The 21,054-nt window shown below is 41.6% G+C and overlaps 1 protein-coding gene across 26 annotated transcripts in view; it reads left to right on the top strand.

Annotated features, from left to right (window-relative positions):
* Window positions 1-21,054, top strand: part of FOXN3 (forkhead box N3) — a 182,734-nt gene that overhangs the window by 114,310 nt on the left and 47,370 nt on the right. For all 26 annotated transcript variants that reach the window (XR_014946755.1, XR_014946756.1, XR_014946757.1 and 23 more), the window contains one exon: window positions 1,370-1,434. Coding sequence is in view for 23 of the 26 variants with exons in the window: in XM_085549342.1 (XP_085405468.1) it covers window positions 1,370-1,434 (65 nt within the window). In the remaining 3 variants the exon portion in view is untranslated. The remainder of the gene's footprint in view (window positions 1-1,369; window positions 1,435-21,054) is intronic.

The following is a 21,054-nucleotide window of genomic DNA, read 5'->3' as shown; positions in this document are numbered from 1 at the left end:
TGAGTGTGTGCATTCAGACAAGTGCACGCCCCAGTGCACTCTAGCTCTTCTGAATGTAGGCCTACTTAACTTCTTTTTGGTCATTTCAGTCTCTCTCTCTGTGTCTCTGAAGTCCCCTTTTTGTTCAGGCTTTTATTACTCCTGTAATTGCCACGGATCCTTTTATGGTCTGTATTTTAACACTTTATTGAAATAAGCCACGCGCTGAAGATTTATATGTTAGCACAAGAGTCTCTGCAGAATGATTGTAAAAATAGAGGGTTTCTTTTCAGCATATGGCATTTTAGCAAAACTTTGCTCATTCTGTGAATGCAACAGACAGCATCTGCTTGCCTTGTTGCCTTGGAGTGGTAGACAAAGGACAAAGGTAGCAGCAGAAGCGGCACGTGGGGCTTTCCAAAGGGCAAGGGGGGTTACCTGCAGAGGCAGAGTTGCCTTACATTGATCTTAATGAGGGATATTTAGTTCCTTGCTTTTAATTTCTGCTATAATTTGGGAGCAGGGCGATTACTGCTGTACTGGTCATGTACTTTAGTGATAGTAACTTCAGTAAAAACTTCATGCAGTAAAATGCGTATGATTATCTTCAAGGTTAGAGGGCTCATTTGGAAGCCTGTTTCCCAACCATAGGGGAGGTCCCTGGAAGCCTGTCCCTTCCACCTGCCTCAGCAGTGTTCTAACACCTTTCCTATGATTTTAGCTATTTCTCACAGGCGTTGCCAGGGGCTTTCCTGGGGCGCTGAGCTTGGCAGGAGGAGGATGGGCTGTCAGACAGATCTGCTTGGTTAGGGAAGGAGCCAGGTAGCCTTTTCTGTCTGGGAAGTTTTGTGTTCAGCTGTGGGTACTTTATTTCCATGGGGCCTGGCGTGCCATGAAGGCACATGGCTGGAGCTGCTGGTGGTGCTGGGCTGCATCAGGGCTGGTTGGGGAATGTGGAACACAGAGATGTGGGCTGTGTGGCTCCGGTCGGGGCCTCTGACCGATCTCTGAACCCTGAGTTCAGAGTGCATTTTAGTGGGTGGTGTGGGAAAAAGCATATAATTTGCTGTACTGAGAATTCGGAAAAAAATTGAAAAAATTTTGAACTCAGTTTGTTTTTTATCATTATTTATTCCAAATATCCTTTTTCTTTCTTAATCTAAATGAAAGTGTGGGTGTGTGCTGTGCTGAGTTGTTCTTCTTATGAAGAGAATGCATCTTGAATGGAATTAACCTATTTTTAAAGAGAATTTTTAGTCTCTTGCTTGAAGGCAGAAACGCCATGAAGTTGCATTAGCTGTAAAAACAAAATGGAATTTATATAAATAGAAACATTTAATTATTTAATGTGAATGAGGTTTTCTTCACACTTATTTCTTATTACCTTTAGCACATCAGGTCCACCCATTTGGCCAGGAAGCACCTTTTTCAAGAGAAATGGAGCTCTTCTGCAAGGTAGGTGATGGATGCTACATCTTGGAGTAACTGTTCTACGTAACCTATATCTGTACCTGCAAACTGGACAGCTTTTGTAATATTCACTGGGCAACAAGTAACCAACTGTTTTTGTTTCCTTTAATCTGTTTCCTTTACTGTGCATCTGGTGCCTTGAGAATGATGATTCACTACATAAAGTGAGTGTAGTCTATAAAAGTTGCTGCTTTGTTTCTTTCCTCAGATTATTAATTTGCTTATGGTGTATTATGGCAAAGGTTTTCTGTTTTGGGGTGTTTTTTTTTTACCTTTGTGGAATAAAGAATGCCCAGAACGGAATGTTCCAGTAGCCCTGCTTTTAGCTGTGTGGATGAAGCAGGGCTGTTCTTTGTGAGATGTCCTTTCTTTTACCCCCAAATTGTGCTTTATCTAAAGGTGCCCAAAGATGGGTAGCGGAGCTCTAGCGGATAAACAGTAACAGAGTATCTGTCTCCTGAAAGCTACCATGTGTAAGGGTGCTTACCTTTGCAGAGGAATGTAGAATATCTTATTTAGATGGATAATATCATTACTCACTGCAAAGTGTGTTTATATTTCTGCTGCTGAGCGTGTGGAACTACCGTCATTCTTAAGGGAAGTGAAGAACGCTATTACCCCAGACTCTGCACATTTGTGTATGGTGCAGAAGTAACTTATGCCATCTAAGAAGGTTTTATGGTCTTTTCAAGCAGATGTCCATGAAGTGTCTTAATTTTCTGTTTATTCACATGGTGCCAAGGGTTTTATGGCTTTTTTTTCTGGCAGAAAATGCTGTGTAATATCCTCCAAACATTTATCAAGTTACCTAAATCAAAGCATTACTCATAACCAGGCCCACAGGTGAATAACTGGCAGGCAGCGCTACTCACCTTCTGCATGCCGAACTAGTCCAGCATTTGTGGTTCACCTAAGAATATTTTTCAAGTGATTCCTTGCACATATCTAGGAGTTTGCATCAGTTTGCATCTGTTATCTAATGCTTATGCTGAGGTTTGGTCATATGTATTTTAGATGCACGAAGGCATTGGGATTATTTCTGAACAGTATAAATTGTGGAGCTTGGCAGCCTTTGAATTTGATTTAAGTAGGGTAGATCTGCTATCTTTGTAGTCTTGGAATTTTGTTATTGATTCCTTTTTTAAAGAAAAGAAAAGAAACTATTGTGAATAGATAGGTTTCATTTGGCTGTTTAGCTGTTTTAAATGTCTACTTGCACATATGCAGTTTTTGTGGTTCCAATTCATAAAATGTAAGCTGCTCTGTCAAGTTTGTATGGCTGTGTTTTACTTCTTCGTATGATGCAAGATGTCCAGGAGCTAAGTACAGCTATTTCTGTCGTCCTCACTGCCTCAGTTGTTGCTCAAAACCTTCTGCCAAAAAAAAAAGCATGCTGTTCACCACTCTCTTTTCTTCTCTTCTACTCTTCTATGTCTTTTTAAATAAGAGGGAAAAAATAAGAAAAGAAATCCTCATATTAAAGAAATAGTGAAAAAGAGAGAGGTGACTGCTTTTCCAAGCAACTAATGTCAAGACCTGTAAGTGAGTTGGCATCCTGAGTTGCTGCTACAAGTGGGAAAGCCAGCCAACTTGAACTCTTATGTGCTTATATCCAGCTTCATTCAAGTGAAGGAATGAAATGCTGACTTACATACCAGTTTCAGGCTATATCACTGCTGTTTGATTGACAAAAGTTTGGGTGACAAATGGTTTTTTTGTATTTTTACTCAATACATATTTTACTACTTGTGGAAAGAAAGTTCAGCAAGTGTTACTAGTATTAATATTGAAGAATTCTGAAATGTTAGTAAATGTAATATGTGCGCTTGCCATACCACATTTCTGCTGAGTTGTTAAAGATAATACTGTTTTTCTGCAACATAAGTAGTATTTTTTAGCCAAGGAAGACTAGCAGGTGCTCCTGGTTTCCATTTGTTGTATACTTGACCTGTTTGGCAAAGTGAACTCAACTATTATGAAAGATTGAGCGTGCTTCTCCAAGGATCAGGAGAAACCAGATATCTGTGTACCTCGAAACAGCAAATGAGGAGAAAGATATGCTAAAATTCATTGTGGCAATTCTGTGTCCGTAAAGTCTTTGATGTGAGCGGGATTAGTTCTCTGTTCCTTTCTGTCCTGTGCTTCGCTGAATAATTTTGAACACATCTCCCAAAATATATATGCTGTGTTCATTTTGACTGTAATTTTATTAGGTATGAGATGGCTACCTCAGTCTGCTTTATGAGGATCATGCTACTGTGGTTCTGAGCATTAACTTTCATATCAAAACAAACAAATGATACATCTACCATTGAGCAAGTTACTGGTGCTATTTAAAATGTTGAGCTCCTATACTAGATGAGAATTGTATCCTGTATCATTTTGCTCTTTGGTGTTCTCATGAAACCCCATGCAGTATGTAATACAGGTAGGACAACAGCCATAGCAGGTTCTAATGCCTCCTCTCGTAACTGATTTATACATCCAAGGAGCTTGCTGCACTCTGGCCTTCAGGATTCCCAAGACAAAGAAGTACAGCATTTTGCTCTTACTGCTTTACCTTTTCTACATAGGAGTCTGTAACTCATTGTACATGTTGTGCTGTTTATTTCAAATCATAGCTTATTTTTCTTTTCACCTTCTTTATCAATAGCTTTTGTTCCCACTGTTTTTTCCTGTTTTCATCTGTTTTCACGTATCTCTTTTTATTTCATAAAATTCATAGCACGAGGAAGTCTTTAATGTGGATGTGTACTAAACTCTTCAGAAACTTGTGCTGGGTGAGATAGGTGTGGATGTATTCTCATTAATTTGAAGGCCTTGAAACTCATGTATTCTGTTCTGATAAGCTCTGTTTTATTTCTTTGCATGGGTTTTGAGTTTTAAGCTTAGGATATCGCCTTGAGGATGCAAATCAATTGCAATTATAGAACTATTTTGCTGTCAGTATATCTAACGTTCTCCCAGGATAAATTAAAAAGACATCTTTAACATAATCTTTAATAGCAGTCATACATAAATTTCGGCTGTGGGAGTGCCACCTGTAAAAAGATGTATCTGGTCTATGAAGGGCTTCCCAGGCAGGTGCCACCTGCAAGAAGATGAAGATCTGTGGAGGGATTTTGTTTGTTTCTTGAAGAGAAAACTTCCATTTTGATAAAGAAAATCATACTTGGAACTCACTGTTCTTTGTTTCATTTGCTCTCACACTAAAACTAAACACAACGTATTACTGTGTCTTCTTGTATCAAATGTTTTCTGTACTGAGTTTCAGGGAAGTGTCCAGAGATGGTGCCTCTGGGTATATTTACAGCTGTCAGGAAAACAGGATGCTGTGCTTTGAAAGCTGAGGTTTTTGGCTGCAGTTCCTACTCTGCGGAGAACTGTAGCTGGAGTGTGAGAGATGCAGAAGCTGCCCCGGGAGATGCAGGAACCCCATGGCTGGTCAGCACACTGACAGCACACTGACAACACTCTGTGCTTTAAGGCAAGCATATGCCTGCCAGGCTTAATGCACTTCTTGGGTCTTGGGTTTCTGGCCAAAGCCCACCAGAAGCAGATCTTTGTGGCAGCAGGGTGAGTGATTCTTCATCTCCTAGCAGAAGGAAATGACCTTGGGTCATTCGTGCCCTATTGCTCATGAGGCTGAGTGCAGAGATGGCTCTCCTCAGTGTGACTGGGTTACCACCTGGGAGCACTGCTTCACAGGATCATAGGGGTTGGAAGGGACCTCAGGAGACCATCAAGTCCAAGCCCCCTGCTTGCAGGTGCCCTACAATATAGGTCACATAAGCAGGTGTCCAGGTGGGGTCCTGAATATCTCCAGAGAAGAGATCCAGAGAAGGTGTTCCAGTGCTCCATCACACCTACCATATAGAAGTCCTTTTGCATGTTAGTGAGGAACCTGCTGTGCTTCACCAGTTCTGGTCAGCTGGGGGCACAGCCGTGATCTCCCCATACAGTCTGCTTATTGTGTGAGCAAGTTCCTCCACTTGCTGATGACCAGTGCCATTTAAATCTGCTGCCTGTGGATGCAACATCAAACTCATGCTGTTCTAGAGATGTGAAGTGTTTCTTGCAGACCTTGGCTTGCATCTGCACACAGGATTGCTGCATTCACTGAGCTGCCACCCTTTCAGGGAGCTTGCCTTTAGTGAAACCTTTTTAATTAGAAAAGGGGGGGGAGGGGGGGGAAAAAGATTGGCCTCAGTCAAAGATACACAGGTTTTAATGTACTGCTGTTTGATATGACTATAACATGAGACTTTCAGGAGATAGCCAAAACATGGAAATACATGTGAGAGAGCTAAAAAACTATATCTGTTATTTAGAAAGTGTATTTGTTCAAAACATGTGCAGACTGGTTCTGAGAAGACCCATGCAAGAGCTGGGGTGCCCATTCATTCATGAACACATTGCACATTCATACAGAGATGTTTTCTTTCTTTAGTAAACATGAGAATCCTTGACATGAGCAAATTCCCATTTAATCCATCGTCCAGTGAGTGAATCATTGTGGGAAATAAGAGAGCAGATTTGGGACTTCATGTTTCCAAGTATCGGCTATTAATAGAAGCACTTACTGAAGTGGAAGTAAGCCAGTGGGAGGAGGGAGAAGGGTGCAACTGTTCCTGGTTTCCCTTATAAAGGCTAAATTAGAATTGTCTGCTCTTATAAATCAAGGTGTTCAGTCTGCTTTTTGTGCTAGTGGTGACACAGCAGGAAATGCATGACAGAAGTAAGACCAGTTTCTCTGGAGAAGTGATTCCAATAGCAGGTACTCAGTCTTTTCTCGGGAGAGGCCTGGAGGGACTTGCTCTCAGTATGTTTAAGATGGAAGCTGGCAGCAGGGCTGTAAGAAGATACCTGTGTTCTCTCTCTAATACCATGAAAAATTGGAGTGCGTAGCTCAGCATCCACCAGCAAATGCCACATGGGCTTCTTTGTAGTGGTGGAAATTCACCTGTTCTTCCTGCTTGCATGAGAAGGGCGAGTGCAATCCGAGACAGTGGGGATAGGTGCAGACTGTCCTCGGGCGCAGGGCTGCAGATGCTGAGGTGGGGAGGGCAGGGGCTGTGGAGAGCTGAAGGACAAGAGAAGTAAGTGTCATGTGCATGTAACTTATTGCATCTGAACAGAAATCCAGGCTTAGAGGAAAGAAATGCTACCTAGATGTGCAAAGGAAAAGAAACAAGGCAAGGTATCATTTTTATTACAAATACATTAATATTGGTAGGACATGAATGTAATGATGACCATGAGAAGAGAGGCCCACAATACTATAAAAGGGAAGCAGAGCATTCCATTGGTAGATTCAGGTGCTCTGATCTATAATTCACCTTAGGCAAGATCCTTATGATCAAGTCTAACTGAACGTTCATTTTCTAACATGCATTTGAGTCTCGGATTTCCCAGCAATCTGAGTACTTCTGAGTGGGGTGGTAATAACAGTGCTTCTCAATGCCCAGAGCTGTCAGTCGGCAGACACTGGCTCTGTATCTTGTTTTGATGCTTTGCTAATGGAATAACTTTATGCAGCAGGGAACATAACCATTAGCTTTTGCAGTGGCTTTTTCCTCTTGAAGTTCCATTGGGCCCCTTACTTTTACAGATATGCATGGAGATTGACTGTTAACTCCATAAATGACTGTTTTGTGGAGCTCTGGTGTTTTGAGTGTCCAGCTGAGTTCAGCAGTGTTCTGCCTTTGGAAGGGTCCCAAACTTGGTGACTTCACCATGTTTTCTCTTCATGTTTTTCTTCTCTGAGCACCTGTCCCCACCCTTCTTTCAACTGTGCTATCTGTGAATGCTCTCCATTTGCTGATATCTTGGCTTTGGTCAGCCCATTGAATTAACAGCAAAGCTACTATCTTGTTACAGTAAATCAGTTTTAATTCGCAGTGCATAATTATTTAAATCAGCTTCCCCCCTGCCAAGTGAAGGGGACCTGACAGCTTCTTCAGGAGTTCCCTATCAGGAAGATGATTCACATGCTGCCTCCGTGGAGATGGAATATTTGAATAATTTATTTATTATTAGCATTCAGTGTGTTTGCAGTGGTATTACCAAAGAAGTAAAATGAAGTCAGAGGGGTTGTACAGCACGTCCCAAAGGGAGTAATTTGAACAGCAGAGCTCGCCTTTGTTTGAGAAAGTGGGTAAAGCCCTGGCTGGGCTGCTTGGAGTCCTGAGGGTGCTGGCAGGGACTCGTGTTTGTGTGCGGGTTTGGAAACACTGTGTGCATTCAATAGATGGTACCAGCCACAGACAGCATTTTGAAGTGATCCTAACAGAAACAGTCACTTTGGCATGACATTTTTGTTTGCGTTCTGTGTGGTATACTCGTAAACAGGGTGCTATGTATTAAGTGTATAGCACATCAATTGTCTTCTTATTTTTCTGCTGAAGTGTGTAAGACAGTGGCCAAAACTGTGATTTAGTAAGTGCCCAAAGTGTGGCTGTGTTAATGTGTGTAATGGGGGGAAATGTGGCAGCTGCCTGCTCGTGTTTCCCAGGTGCAGGACTCCTGAGCCACCTTTGGCTTTGAAGTTGAAGGGGAATAAGGCTGAAGTGCAGCAGACAGGTCTTGTTCATGTTAGCTCACGTTTAAGATAAGCTTAAGCCCTACTCTGTTGAAACTCAGTGACTTGCCTTTTAGATCTGCACAGACATTTCTGCTATCTGTGCAGATAAGTTTGTGTATTTTGCAACAGTCCCTCGCAGCGACTTTGAAGTTCTTGCTCCTGGGTGACTCGGGACAGAGTTTACTGCCTTTGTTTACTTTCCGTGACAACTGGAGGGTGTGGGTGCCTGCTGCAGGCCAGTCATGCTGCCATGCATGGGCACAGAGGTACAGCTGCCCTGCCTCCAGCATGAGCAGCAGCAGTAAAATGGCACTTGGAAGTACACGCGGGAGGGAGGAATGACTGTTTCTGCAAGTCCCTGTGGCCTGGCATGGCTGCCCCAGTTAATAGTGTAGGGTAGGAGAGGGAGGCTTCTCAGAGCCTAGAGGGTGAGTCAGGAGGGATTGCTCCTTGCACAGGTCAGTGCCAAGCTCATCTGCAGGTAGCTGTGCTCCAGGGACACTGCTAAATGACTGAGCTGATCTTAGCAAGCTCCTGCTCAGTGCTCCTTGCCAGCCTGTATACCCCAGTGTTCCTCGTTTCCCTCTAGGCCCTGCTCCCAGCTCCCTACTCAAGCCATTTCTGCATGCCTGGGGCACAGTGAGCATCTCCCAGGGACTGCTGGTAATTGAGAAGTGCTGGCCATGGTCCCCGCAGAGAAGTCTGCCAGCAGCTTGTGTCAAACTTGTCTTGTCCGTGGGACCGGCCCATCTCCAGCTGGGCTGGGTTGGAGCAGGAGGGGTCAGCAGCCCGCATCAGGGATGTGGCCTAGTGGTGTTATTAGAGCAGCAGTGCTCTGAGCAGGCCGTGGTTAGAAACGAGCAGTAGCATGCATGCAGTAACACAGGACACAGTACAGTATGTAAAGATTTCCAGAACTGTAAAATCACTGTGATTGTTGCCATCAGGATCTTTGGGCTGATGAGCTGGAGCATATGCTCCGTGCTGAGAGCCTGCTACTGTTTGGCATTCCTTCGCTGTGAAGGTGGCTTGTATTAGAAGTAATCTTGGCTTTCATAACTGTAGATTCTGCTCAAAAGTACAGCCACGAGAGAGGCATACGTCTGTGCCTTACGTGGAGATGACTAAAATAAGAACAGCTTTGCAATTGTGTCACTGAGCAGTTCTGGTGGTGTGTAGTTTGCAATGAACAAGGAAAGCTGTTGTCAAGTTGGGCTATTCCTTGACAGCGCGTCAGGTTCCTTGAGACATAGCTACACTGAGAGAATTAAAAGGAGAACTCTGGGAGTTCTTAATAAGCTCTTATGCTTGGACTTTCTTCTGTCGTGGGCAGTTAGACAGCCCTCAGCAGACTCCCAGCCGGTAAACCGAAGAACAGAGTTATGGGAGAAGCAGCGACGGTGGTCAAATCTGAGCGATGTTTATGTCTTGTGTTTTTTGTCTTTGCGGTGTCTGTGGTTAACACTGGCAATAAGTGTTCCTCTCCAACATGCATAGAATTTCTGCCTGCTGGTCCGAGCTGATTGTGATAGTGCTGGTTAAAGGTTGGTAGGTTTTTGGTTCCATAAAAGGCATTTCTTAAGCATCAACAAGAAATGGTAAATTAGTGGAAAAGGCATATTGCTAAGTGAGCCTAGTGTCACTTGAACACTACAGAGTATCTTAAAGTGTAAAGGTGGTAAGCAGTATGCACACTTCATGCTGTGTGTTATTTAAGCTGAATGTGGAAAAAACAGTTGGTTTAAGATACTGGAATAAAACTTAACCACAAGAAATTCTTCAGTTGTACACTTGACAGTATGCAGAGCTCTGGGGTCACTGAAGTTCGTTTTCACACATTGCTTTATTTTGCTGCAGTTTATAGCAGACTTGAAACTGAATTGGGGCTTCAAGAGGGAAGGAAGGGGGAGGTTTCCCTTTATCATTAGAAGTAAAGCATGTTCAGAAACCCAAAAACTGAATCTGGGACTCCTTTTGGGGCAAGTAATCCTTGAAGCTATCCTGGGAAGATGAGCCTCCAGTAAGTACAACACTTTTTCCTCTCATTCCTCTCTCGTTTAAAAGAAAGGAAAGTTGCATTTGCATCCTGAAGGATGCATTCTTTAAACAGTCCTCCTAAATCAGCAGGAGATAAATTCCCCTTTTTGTGATCTTTGGCAGAAATTCTTAAGACTTTTAAGCTTTTAAATAATTGATCCTCTTGTTAATGCTTTTAATACTGACCACAAATTAGCAAAGAAAATATGATGTTGTATTCGAGCTATCTTGGGACAGCTTCCGTCAATTTGGAAATACCATTATAAGATTCCTTTTATGTGCTTTTTTTTTCCTCAAAGTTTTAGTTCTTTTTAAAGGTCAAAGTCTCTCAGTGGTTGCAACTGCATAAAATAAAGCTAGTAAGTTCACTTCCTCTCTGACAATGTTTATTTCTATGTCTGGTCCATCACGCTGCTCTCTAATGCAGAAGGATATGGTGAAATTGAAATTAAAGTTGTTCATAGAACAGTGGGAAAGTCCACTCCTGAATTCTGTCCATATGCACAATTGTAATATAGATGCTAAGAACACTTACTGCATTTCTTAATTTCATATTTCTACAGTACATCGCTGCGCTGAAGCTTTTAAACAGAGCTTCTTTGTTTTATATGAATGCACTTGTTGTTTTTCTTCATAATAGGATATGCTGCTTTGTGAAACACATGTTGAGTTCCATCATTCGGGTTTCTGATACTAACAAATAAGTTGTTTCTCCTGAAACAAGAAGAGCAAATTGTTTCTCTTGGGAGGCAAAGATAAAATAACTAAGGCCAGACAGCCTGATCAGCCACGTGAACAAATGTCTGTATCTGTGTGTATATTTAAACAAATTTGTTTAAATGTAAATGTATGTGATCAAATTTATTGAGCATGTACAAATAAATCTGTAGTCATACAGGGAAGTAACCCTTTTCGTGCTATAAATTTGGTTCATCTCCCTTCCTTCCTTTTCTAAGTTGGTAACTTGCCTGCTTCTTTTAATAGGGTACAGTATCTCTCACAGATACAGCTGTTCCTACTCTTTACCTGGAAAGGAAGCCTCCCATAGTAGGTGTAAGAACACAAGGCCTGAAATGCATGACTTGGTGTCTGAGCAGGGGTTTGATGTGTCTGGAGAACAGCAGTGGTTCAGGAGAACAATGCTGATACTTGATTTCAATGGTTTGACCAGAATTAATCCCAACAGGGTACCCTGTGTGCACATGGGTGTTCAGAGTGTGGTTTCATACCAGAAGACAAGAGAAGCAGCTTGGTACTGTCTGCTCAAATTGATGCTTAAGGCACCCAGTAAGCCCTTGGCTTCTCAGTACAATCTGATGAACTGCTTTGTGCTTGAAGGCAGAAATGGCAAGGGGCAGAACTTGATGGGAGCAAAATCCAGTGACTAGGCAGTATTGCAAGGTCATGGCTCCGTGGCTTTTCTGTTCAGTCACCCTGGATTAGCAAAGCTCCAATGACTTCTAAAGAACAAGACCTGGCAGATTTCTGCAATGAATTCTTCTGAAATTGCTTTGCCAAGAGCAGCAGTTATGGTCTTAACCAGAGCTGCAGGTGCAAATAGGTCAGTGGTATGGAGATTCGTGTTGTAAATGTTTTATGAATTGCCAGCTGTCTTTAGAGATGCCCCCTCTGCCTTTCACCTGAGGAGTTTCCCAAAGACTGGCTCGTTAAGCTCTTCCAGGTAGCCCTTAGCGCCTGCTCTTCAGAGGACAGTGAGCAAAACTTCCAGAACAAGCATTGCTGAATTTTTGACTGATACTTCACTTCTCTGTGGCTAACTGCAAGAACAGAACTTAAAGATTTATTTTTAAAGTGGAGAAAAATGAAATGTAAAAAGCCCAAATGAAATGTGCAAGTTTACAGGTCTGCTGAACAACTCTTCAGCAATCCACAGATGCTGTATGGTGGCCTAAGGTGGTGGTAGTGAACTATCAGCCTAACTAAAAGCATCTCTTCTTATTTATCTGAAGAAATGTTGGCATTGTGGCAGTACTTAGAGTGCTTCAGTAATAATCTTTTATGCTGAAGATTGGTTTAAAATGATAATAAGCCAAAAATGTACCTTAGAGCGGGTCTTTTGTGTGAAAACAGATCCTAAAGTAATGTAGCTCTCCATATTGGAGTTTTCTCATCCTCTCAGTAGTTCAAGAGCAGAGTTTCCCTGGGCAGAAGGCTGATGGTTTCAGATGGCATGGCTGGGAGCTGTGGTCAGCCCTGTTGGAGGCCAGTGAGGTCCCCAGTGTTAGGAGTGCCCCACAAAGGGTAGAGCCAGATGACCTCTCAAAGAGACTCAGTTTTAAGCAATTTGAAAAAGAACTTTCAGCTTCATGGAAGGAGAAACATGGTGCTGAGGACTAGGTGGGATGAGTTGTGGTTAGGACTAAAGACGTTTTTAGAAATGTCCAGTTGTGTCTAACTCACCTGTCTCAGATTTTAATGTACATTCTTTGCTTGGATTCTGTGAGCTGAAAATGAACAGTTCAATGCAGAGCACTAAGTTTACAAAATGACTCATGATTTAGCTAATACTAACGAATTCAGGACAAATTGTGAAGTGGGGGAAGATTTCAACATGCTCTTCTTGTTAGACCAACACAAAGATTTGTCCCAGCTTTCACTGCACTGCTGTGTGGTGGTGGTGGTGGTTTCACAAGTCATATTTCTTCTGCACTTGCTGAAACATGTCAAACTGCTGTTGTGCAGTAATATATTCTCCTTACAGAGCTGCCTGTCAGTGAGGTTAATTAGCTATTGGTAGTGATTTGTCTACTGTAAGTAGATGACAGGTCTAAAAAAAAATAATCAAATCTTTCAATGCAAATTTAATCTCTCCTGTTTTGTATACTTCAGAATGCAGTTCTTTCTACTGTATAATCATGTCACATATATATTTTTTACATTAGTCTCCTCCTTTAATCACTACATGAACTGAGAAATCTAAATTTAGTAGGTTACTATAAATCTGGTTATATCTTGCCATGTTAAGTAATTTACCTTTTGAGTGGATTTAAGTTTCGTTCTTTGTAGGTAGATTTTCCACCCTTATGACTTTTATTTGGGTTCCTTATTTGTAAAGAAAACGTGAACTGTTAGTTGTCTGCATAGGGTGAAATTAGTTTGCTATTTAATTAGCAGAAATGCTATAAAAGTGAAATGAAAAAGAATTTTTGAGTGCCTGCTGTAAAAGTTAGAATTTTCTCAGAGGTAAAGGTATCTGTTTAAAGCAGAAGGCTTGTTCTTCTACTTAGTTCTTTATTCGGGTGTTTATTCCACTTGCCTCTGCCCATTGTGCATGTTGGTATCATAGTTTATAGTTTCCTTCATTGAAGTTGAAATTTTGCATCAATTTCTGCTATCAAGGAAAACTTGAATTTCTTAGGAAGTCATAATGTGGTCACTATAATAGAAGTACAGTATATGATACGTAAGTTTATTCAGTCCATATTTCAGATGTACAGGGCACTCTGCAGAAAATCATGGTGACAGTTGTTTACCATAAAATGTATAATATCTAAATGTAACATATTTATGTATGTACTACACTTGTAATAGGTGTAGTCTTTAAAATCTGTGTAATATTTTCACGATTGATAAACTGTACTTGGATTGTGCTAATAACTCTGAACAGTTATCATGTATCTTCGAAGTCCTTGCAGGCATTATCTAATGAGTTTGCACAGCAGCCTTTTCAGTTGCTTTGGGTGAGTACCAGTGCCCTGGGCTTAAAGGGAGACTTTGAGCCCATCAAGTGTGGCAAGAGCCACAGAATCCCTGAGCCCATCTTTATTTATATCAAGAGAAATTCCCATCATAGTCAAGAAACACTCTGCAAAATGAAATATCTGCCTTTCTGTTTTGAACGCTGAGTTTGGGAGGCCTGAATGAATACTTGTATGGTAAGAAATTTATTATATGTTATTGGTGTTGGATGTTTACTACATTGGGCTTTCTTCATAGGAGACTAAAAGTATGGGATGTTAAAGAGGATACACAGACATTTGACACTTCACCAAAGGAAAAAGGAGCTGGAGAGAAGATGATTGTCTGAGTAAGGTGGTTGTAAATCCCATTAGTATGTCCATGGCCAGACAGCATCTTTTTATCTCTTGATCATCTGCATGACTCCTCTCTGCAGGCCTGGCTGCTGAGTAGGGTTCGGGTCAGCTCTCCCTGTGACACCCTCCATTGTGAGTTCTACAACTTCTGCACGTGAACTCTGAAATTTCTGCCAGGAGATGAAGGGTTTCTGGGGTTTCCTTGCATTCCTTACTGTTGGCTGGAGCGTGCAGCTCACTTGTCTGTGCGACTATTGGAGCAGTCACATAAGCAAGTCTGTAATTTCCTGCAGTATTTTTTCTATTTAAAGTACTCGAATCACAGAGCACTCAAATTAAGCAGTTCATGCACTTTGGAATTGAAGAGAGTGCCTTGGAGAAACTCTCCAACTGCAGCTGAATTAATGCTAACCGGGGCCTGAGGATTGCTAGGAAAAATTAGTGGATGAGGGGCTGATAAACCTGGCAGAGTTTCAGGAAACAAGGGTGGGGTGGCTGGGGAGCATTATCTTATCTAAATGGTAATTTCTATTCTGTACGTTAATTAAAACACATAGTGTACAAACGAGCATTTAGGAAATCTTTCAGAGGATCTTTTCCTAAGGGGGTATTTTGGAAGTAAATTGCGAGCTGTACACGTCTACTCCGTCTATTCCGTGCAGCCTCCAGGAATGGTGCAGAAACAAATGATCCAAATTATATTCCCCGTTCTAGCAAGAGGTTTTGTTTATGTAGATATTTGGGGCAGAATCGGTTTTATTTTGTACTTAATAATGCATTTTTGGTATCCTGATTTTCAAAGCAGTTATAAGATTGTAGATGTTTTTTAATGCTTCTTCTTGAAGACTGCTTTAACCAGGAACCAGTGTGGATGTGTTATAGGAGGGGCTGATTGGGTGATTAAGTGTGGAAACAAGGTTCCCATTCTATCAGAAAATATTTACATGGAAGACATGTTTTTCATTACCGGGTCGGTTTTGCTTTCTTTGCTGCCTTACATTACAGTGCATTCATGTCTGATCTGTTTGCAGTCTTGCTTCTGTGTCGCATCCCATATTTTGCTTTTTGGGTGGAGCGATCTCATGCACTGGCAGAGTTGGGGACTGTTGGTATTTTATTTGCTGCTTTGCCTTTTTATGGAACACAGGCACATACCACTTCGAAAAACAACAACAAACCAATTCTCCCATAAAACATTCCTCACTTGAAAAACTGTAGAATTTATCGGATTCTTGGTAATTGCAGTGACCTGAAGTGTAGCAAATGAATAATAATGAAAGCCAAATAACAGAGTTTAGAGGCAGTGATCTTGATTTTTCAACTTTTGCAGAAGAATAAATATTTCCTGTCATGGGAAAAGGAAGTTACAGATGTTGGTGTGGAATTAAAAGGGATTTGGAAATGGAAAGTAACCCTGCGCCCCAAATATGAAACTGGATGTGGTTTGGCCGGGCATTTCAGTGCAATCCACTCTCCTAATGTAATACAAATAATTAGATTTTGGATTAAGGTGGGCTATATTCATCAGAACCACAACAGGTAGAGATCATTTTTGTCTCATCTGGACCCTCCTTTGTTATACCTCACTTAGTTTTCTGATTTATGAACCTTTGTATCTTTTCCTTCAATGATTAGGCTACAGCAGAGTGCAAAAGATCTTAAGGATAGAATTGGCTCTTGAAGCCTGCAATATTTACCACTTCAAGAATTAATATGAATTGCCAGCCAAACCAAGTATTTCTTGCTTCTTCATGAAGCCTACCTTAAACAAATCAATATCTGCTGGTGCCTCCACATAATGGATTTTTATATATTGTTACAGAAAGGAATCTTCCTTCCAAGTGAGTCAGAATAAACTTCAGTATCCAAGCAGGCTTCTCTGTGGGCCCGCTTGCTTTCCACACTAAGTGCAATCCTGGTTGGAAATGAATGGCTCACTTCTGTATCTGAAGTCTCTGGCACCAGGAATTAAGACTTAATCATGCCCTGCATTGATGGGTAGCAGAGCAGAACGGCTCTCTCTGAGCTGACAGGATGGTGTTTTGTTCTTTGCTCGTGTTCTCTGGAGGTAGTGGAAAGGGCTGTGAAACCTCTGATTCTTTGCTCCACTACGGATTAAGGGTTTTCAAGCATAGCTTGGAGATTTTTTTCTCTCTGATTTTATTGAGGCTGAGATGTCTGGTAGTATCCTAGAAAGCGTAATGATAACACCACTAGGATCTTGCTTATTTTTATTGTGTTCCATGAACTAGCTTGGATTAACTATTTACACTGCAGAGTTTTACAGTGAGCTTTATTAGCAGAGCATAATGACTGTGACGTACCTCTGGCAAATCTGTGGTCTCTTCACAATATGGACTCAGAAAATCTGATGAAACAGATTGGTTTTGTTTGGAGTGCTGGTCTGTTAAAAGTGCTTGTGAAAAGGATGCCAGAAACCACTGTAGTTTTACAAAGAAAACAAAGCAAACATATAAAAACAAAGCGACCTTTCCTGTGGCTTTGTTGCTGTGATAAATACAGTGAGTTCCAGGAACTTCTGAAAGGGAGTCTTTAAAACTGATCTGACGCACAAAAGTGCAAACATTGAGCTAATCTCGAAGAGCAAGTAAAATCACATTGTATTTGACTTTAAAAGGGATGGTAAACTCTATCCTGCTGGGTCTCTGCGGGATGAACGAGCATTGATGTTTCAGAATCAAAGTAGCCCGTGTAAATTCAGTCTTACGTGTTATGTAACAGCCGAGGATTTTAGGAGAATTATGACGTAAAAGCTTGGTGCTTATTTAATAAACTGATCATTAATTACAGTTCAGCAATTTGCTTCTGGGGTGAAATGAGGAGTAGCTGTACAACCCTTTCCATTTTAATCACAGCATCTGTTGCGAGGATAAGTTTCTTTCCCCCTAATGGACATTTTGCTGTGTTGGTGCTGCACATGTTGTTGGCAGCGCTTGAGCACAGAGTTGTTTACTGTGTGGGGTTTGGTATGTGCCCCCTCTAGGAGACACTGACCCATTCACTCAGGGCAAACAGCACGAGCTAATTGCTGCTTTTGGTCTTGCTTTTCTATCTATGATTTCCCCCCCCCCCCTTTTTTTTTTGCCCCGTGTCTCTTCTATCTCTTCCAGTTAAATGATGCAGTCATAGAGGACGGCACATGTCTTTGTACCAGTGTTATAAAGCGACGACTTTGTAGGCTGTTAGTACTTAAATCTACTAGGAAGCTGTGCTGTAGCTGCTGTGGGGATCAATCAACAGCTATCAGGATCTCCACTTAAACACTTCAAGTAAGATACAAACTGCTTAAAGTTTGGGACCACCTGTCAAGACTGCATATGAATCTTCCACCTACCACAGTTGCCACTTCCACATTGAAGCTAAAACCAAGACACCTTGCAACTTCAGTTCTTCCTGAAAAAACTATTTGGCAAGAATAGTTAACCCCAAGCACTGCAGTGAAGCACAGAGCTTCTTGTTTGTCAGAAGTATGAACAAAAATAGCCACGGGGTTCAGTAAACACAGGATAATGGTGCTCCAGTCTCGATGCCAGTTCCTGCAGTCATTTTCTCTCGTGGCCATCAGCAGAATAAAACCAAATGGGTTCCACATACTTGAATCTTTGGCAAAAGACAGTGTTCTCAGCAAACATTACTGGGTGTTGGTATCAACAGGTCCTTGGGAAAGACTTACCAGTTCTTTCTAGGAAGGAAATCTGACATTTTCACCCCTAGCCTTAATTTCAGACTAGAACAGAGAAAAAATACATATATTGTGCTGTGCTTGCCTATTAGGGTTGGTGGAGGGAACAGAATTGATGTGTTGCCTTGCCTGAATGTAGGTTTTAATTACTTTCCTTCTTTTGTACTGGAGCTTAAGGGATAACGCAGAATAAAGGCTTTCAGGGATGCTGCTCATGAGGGCTAGTACCGTGTGTGTGGCAGCCTGGTGCAGCACTGCACACCTGGCACAGTGCTGGTTGCTGGTTTGTTGGTCTGCAGAGCACAGAAACCCCAGCAGTGGATTTCAGCTCCATCACATGAACTGCCAGGTGCACCCATGGGCGTCTGCTGGTTACAGCAGCTCTCACCCAGGGGCTTCAGACTTCCAATGTTCTTGATGAGTGGTTTTCTTTGCATTCCAATCTGTAAAGAGTGAGAGTTTGCTGTAGGAGTTGAGTGCTGACAAGTCCCTTTCATGTAGCCGTGGTTTGAACAAGCAGAGAGTTCTTTCTGAAATACTAGCATAAATTGGGAGCTTTAATCTTAATTAGGGCGTGTATGTGGCAAAGTGAATTGTAGGGGGGAAAAAGTTGCCACCTTATTTTTAATTATATTTGTACAACTTTTTATACAGTAATTATGTGTTTTACTCTTGAACATCAAGTTATATTGGGAAATAAATGGTATAGGCTGAGCCTGAATTTTAAGTGTGAGCAGTGTTTAAAAAGCAATTAGCACAGAGAGGTGTACTGAGTGATAAATGGGGGAGGAGGCGAGCAATTGAAAGCAAAATGATCTTGTTCTAACAGCTTTCTGTTCAGGAGCGGCTCGTGCATCGCATGGATTTCTGTTGGGCTTCTGTGCAAGGCAAGTTCCATGCAGTGTGACCTTCACATGCACAGCTCCTGCTGGGAGCTCCAGCTTGCCCAGTGACTTTGATTTGCTCACAGTATTGGCGAGCGCTTAACTGCATAAGCAGCGTTTCCTGAATATGACATAACTTCAACTATAAAAAGTTTAATTTTTATTGTGGTTTTGGAAGACATTAACAAAGTGAGATGTCTATCAGTCCAGCATTTCCGCACAGCGACTGACAGATGTGAGAGCAGCACCGGTAGGTGGACGTTTTACAACTTGGGCATGTTCAAAAGCAAGCAGACCAAAACTCAGAGAAGCTGGCAATAGTGCTGCCACGTTATCCAAGGGGCATTTTGACTGCTAATCAACGTAAAGTATTTCCTTTCTATGCAGTTCTGTCATCTGGGTTCATGTGCCTGACAGCCAGACACATTAATGAGAGCAGCGTGTGCACGGTAATGGGAGAGCAAGCCCCCGTGACTGAAGATTTCAATCATGCATCTCTCTTCCTTCCAGAAATTACAGACAAAAGAACTGTAGTAATAGCATTTGGGGAGTAAATTTAGGGAGACAGTTTGGGTGGTGAGTCATGACTTCAGCTCAGTTTCTACATTTTGAAATGTTAGTTCTGTCTGTAATGTAAAACTCCTCCCAGAGATTAGGCCCGTTTTAATCTCTGCTTGTGTTCAGGATAGCGAGTGATTTACCGGAGTTAGGGAGACTCACTTAACAGCTCTGATTCAATTTGCCAAAAGGAATAAAGAAAATTAAGTTTCTGTGGTGTTTTGAAAGCCCAATTCTATAAAGACCTTCCAGATATTTAAACTTCTGACTCTTAGAAGTGCTATGGAATTCGTTTTATATGCAAAACAGCAATATTTCGATACAAGTGAATTTTTAGAGCTTTACCGCAATTGCTGTATTTAAAAGTAGTACTTATTTAGAAATCATGAAGGCTCGTTTTCCTTGCCTGATGGGTTGTAGTCTATTTTAATCTACCAGAAATGCAGCTCTGTAGATGTGTATCTCCAAGAAGTTGAACTGGGGTGAACTTTGTGTCGATAAGGGTTTATTAATACAGTGTTACAGGTGAATTCTCCTCTCAATAATAGCATGTGGGTTTTTTCTTTTTTAATAGTTGCATCTATTAACTATTTCTATAATATAATATAATATAAAGTATTTCTTTTTGGGCATTACCAAGTCCAGTTCACTGTCATCACTGCTGTGTCATTAAGTTACATAGTGCTCCTAAATGGATATGCTGGTTGTGGCTACTAAAGATGAGGTCTGTGTGCTGTATTCTCACCAGTGTTGACCCTCCCACCCGCATCCTCTCATGCATTTCAAATCATGTTCTGATGGTATCTGGGCAAGAACTTGAAATTGGAGTGTTTCAGTGTATTATTTATCCTTATCAAAACTGGAAAATTTCTTAGCACTGCTACTGCTAAACAGCGTTGTGGTTGTGCAGATAAGAGTGCCTTTTGGGGAAGAATTACCACTAATAAAGCATTGCAGAGCATGGTGACAGCATCAGTGCTAAGGAGAACTCTGTAGCTGAAGGTCAGAGCACACCCTGTGATAGGAAGCTTTGCTGCCAAGGGCAGTTTGTTCTGGCACTGTGCTGCACGCTTTGCCCACAGTTCTGTGGTTTGTTGACTCCTTGCTGTCTCCCAACAAAACCTGTTCCAGACCACTGTTGCTATCACTGGAAATGGAGCCTAAGTTTGAAACCAAAAGGCTCTCTGGGTTTCAAGTTGCAGCAGTCACAGAGGAAGGCAGGAAATCAGTGCTGCCAGTGGGAAAGAAAAAACTGGGAATAAAACTATCACCAATGCTCAGAAGAGGAGGAGATGGCAAGGCTTGTCTGTCCACTAGTGAACGTTAGTTTTTGTTTAGGAATAAAGAGTCCATGTACATTTGTAACAAATTGCTAATAATTCACATTACTTCTATTTTGTGTGATATTCAGAAACGTAAGTTGGAATTTCTTTCCTGTGCGTATGGACCATTAGTTTAACATATTGACATAAAGGAACATGACTTCAGGTGGGTTTTCCAGGTCTCTGTTTCTTAAAAAAATTGCTTATGTCAAGTATGTTTTAAAATGTTTTGGTTTATATTGCCAGTTTGAAGTGGAGGTTAAGTCAGCCCTGCAGCAGCCACCACATACAGCTGTATGAAGAGCATTTTTGCCTTTTGTAAATATCAGTCAATACATCTTTGAGTGTTTTATGGAATGTAACATGAAAGGCACGTTCCTTGCCAGAACTTCTTTTATGCTGGGCTTCTCTGTAATGTAATTTCCATCAGTTAAGAAATAAAGGGAGCGTGTTTTGGGGTCCG

The sequence above is a fragment of the Coturnix japonica genome, chromosome 5 (genome assembly GCF_054131305.1).
Source record: "Coturnix japonica strain WE chromosome 5, WE-NBRP24, whole genome shotgun sequence".
Lineage (NCBI taxonomy): Eukaryota > Metazoa > Chordata > Aves > Galliformes > Phasianidae > Coturnix > Coturnix japonica.
Note: the sequence above shows the minus strand (reverse complement) of the source record. Positions and strands in the feature narration are given on the sequence as shown.